General features: G+C 43.0%; 1 protein-coding gene across 1 annotated transcript in view; it reads left to right on the top strand.

The window, feature by feature from the left end:
- Positions 1 to 255: 255 nt before the first annotated feature.
- Positions 256 to 526, top strand: part of LOC107578825 (E3 ubiquitin-protein ligase MARCH6-like) — a gene marked incomplete at its 3' end in the record, with an annotated part of 3594 nt that continues 3323 nt past the window's right edge. Inside the window, exon 1 of the mRNA XM_016264735.1 lies at positions 256 to 422. Within this exon, the coding sequence (XP_016120221.1) occupies positions 256 to 422 (167 nt within the window). The remainder of the gene's footprint in view (positions 423 to 526) is intronic.

Below are 526 nucleotides of genomic sequence, written 5' to 3'. Positions count from 1 at the left end.
AAAGTTCCTTTTAGTATTTAAGAATTGAATGGGAGTTATGGTATGAAATTGTTATTTAAAGAGGTCCTAAAGGGCAGGAAAAATGCTTCAGATCTGGTAAGATAGCTCAGGCTATTTTATTCTAAAAACCAATTCCATAGGGAACCCGTGGAGGTTTAGCATTATGGGTGACCTACAAATTGATGTCATGCCTGAACAGCTCTGTTCGCTGTGAGAAGTGAGAACCGTGATACCAGTAGTTTATATACAAATGTAATGACTTCCTCTCCCTCTCTCTCTTTCAGCGACGCTCCAGTGAGTGAGCTGTCTCTGGAGTTGCTATTGTTGCAGGTTGTTCTTCCTGCTCTGTTGGAACAGGGACATACGCGGCAGTGGCTCAAAGGTCTGGTGCGAGCGTGGACTGTGACCGCTGGCTACTTGCTGTGAGTCTTATATACACATTTACCCTGTTGCTCATTACGTCTGATAACCTCGTGTACTGAAACGACTTTTCCTGGTTCTCTCTGTGTTGTCCTAAAAAAAAAAA

This window comes from Sinocyclocheilus grahami, unplaced genomic scaffold (assembly GCF_001515645.1).
Source record: "Sinocyclocheilus grahami isolate Dianchi unplaced genomic scaffold, SAMN03320097.WGS_v1.1 scaffold12179.1, whole genome shotgun sequence".
NCBI classification, from domain to species: domain Eukaryota; kingdom Metazoa; phylum Chordata; class Actinopteri; order Cypriniformes; family Cyprinidae; genus Sinocyclocheilus; species Sinocyclocheilus grahami.
Note: the sequence above shows the minus strand (reverse complement) of the source record. Positions and strands in the feature narration are given on the sequence as shown.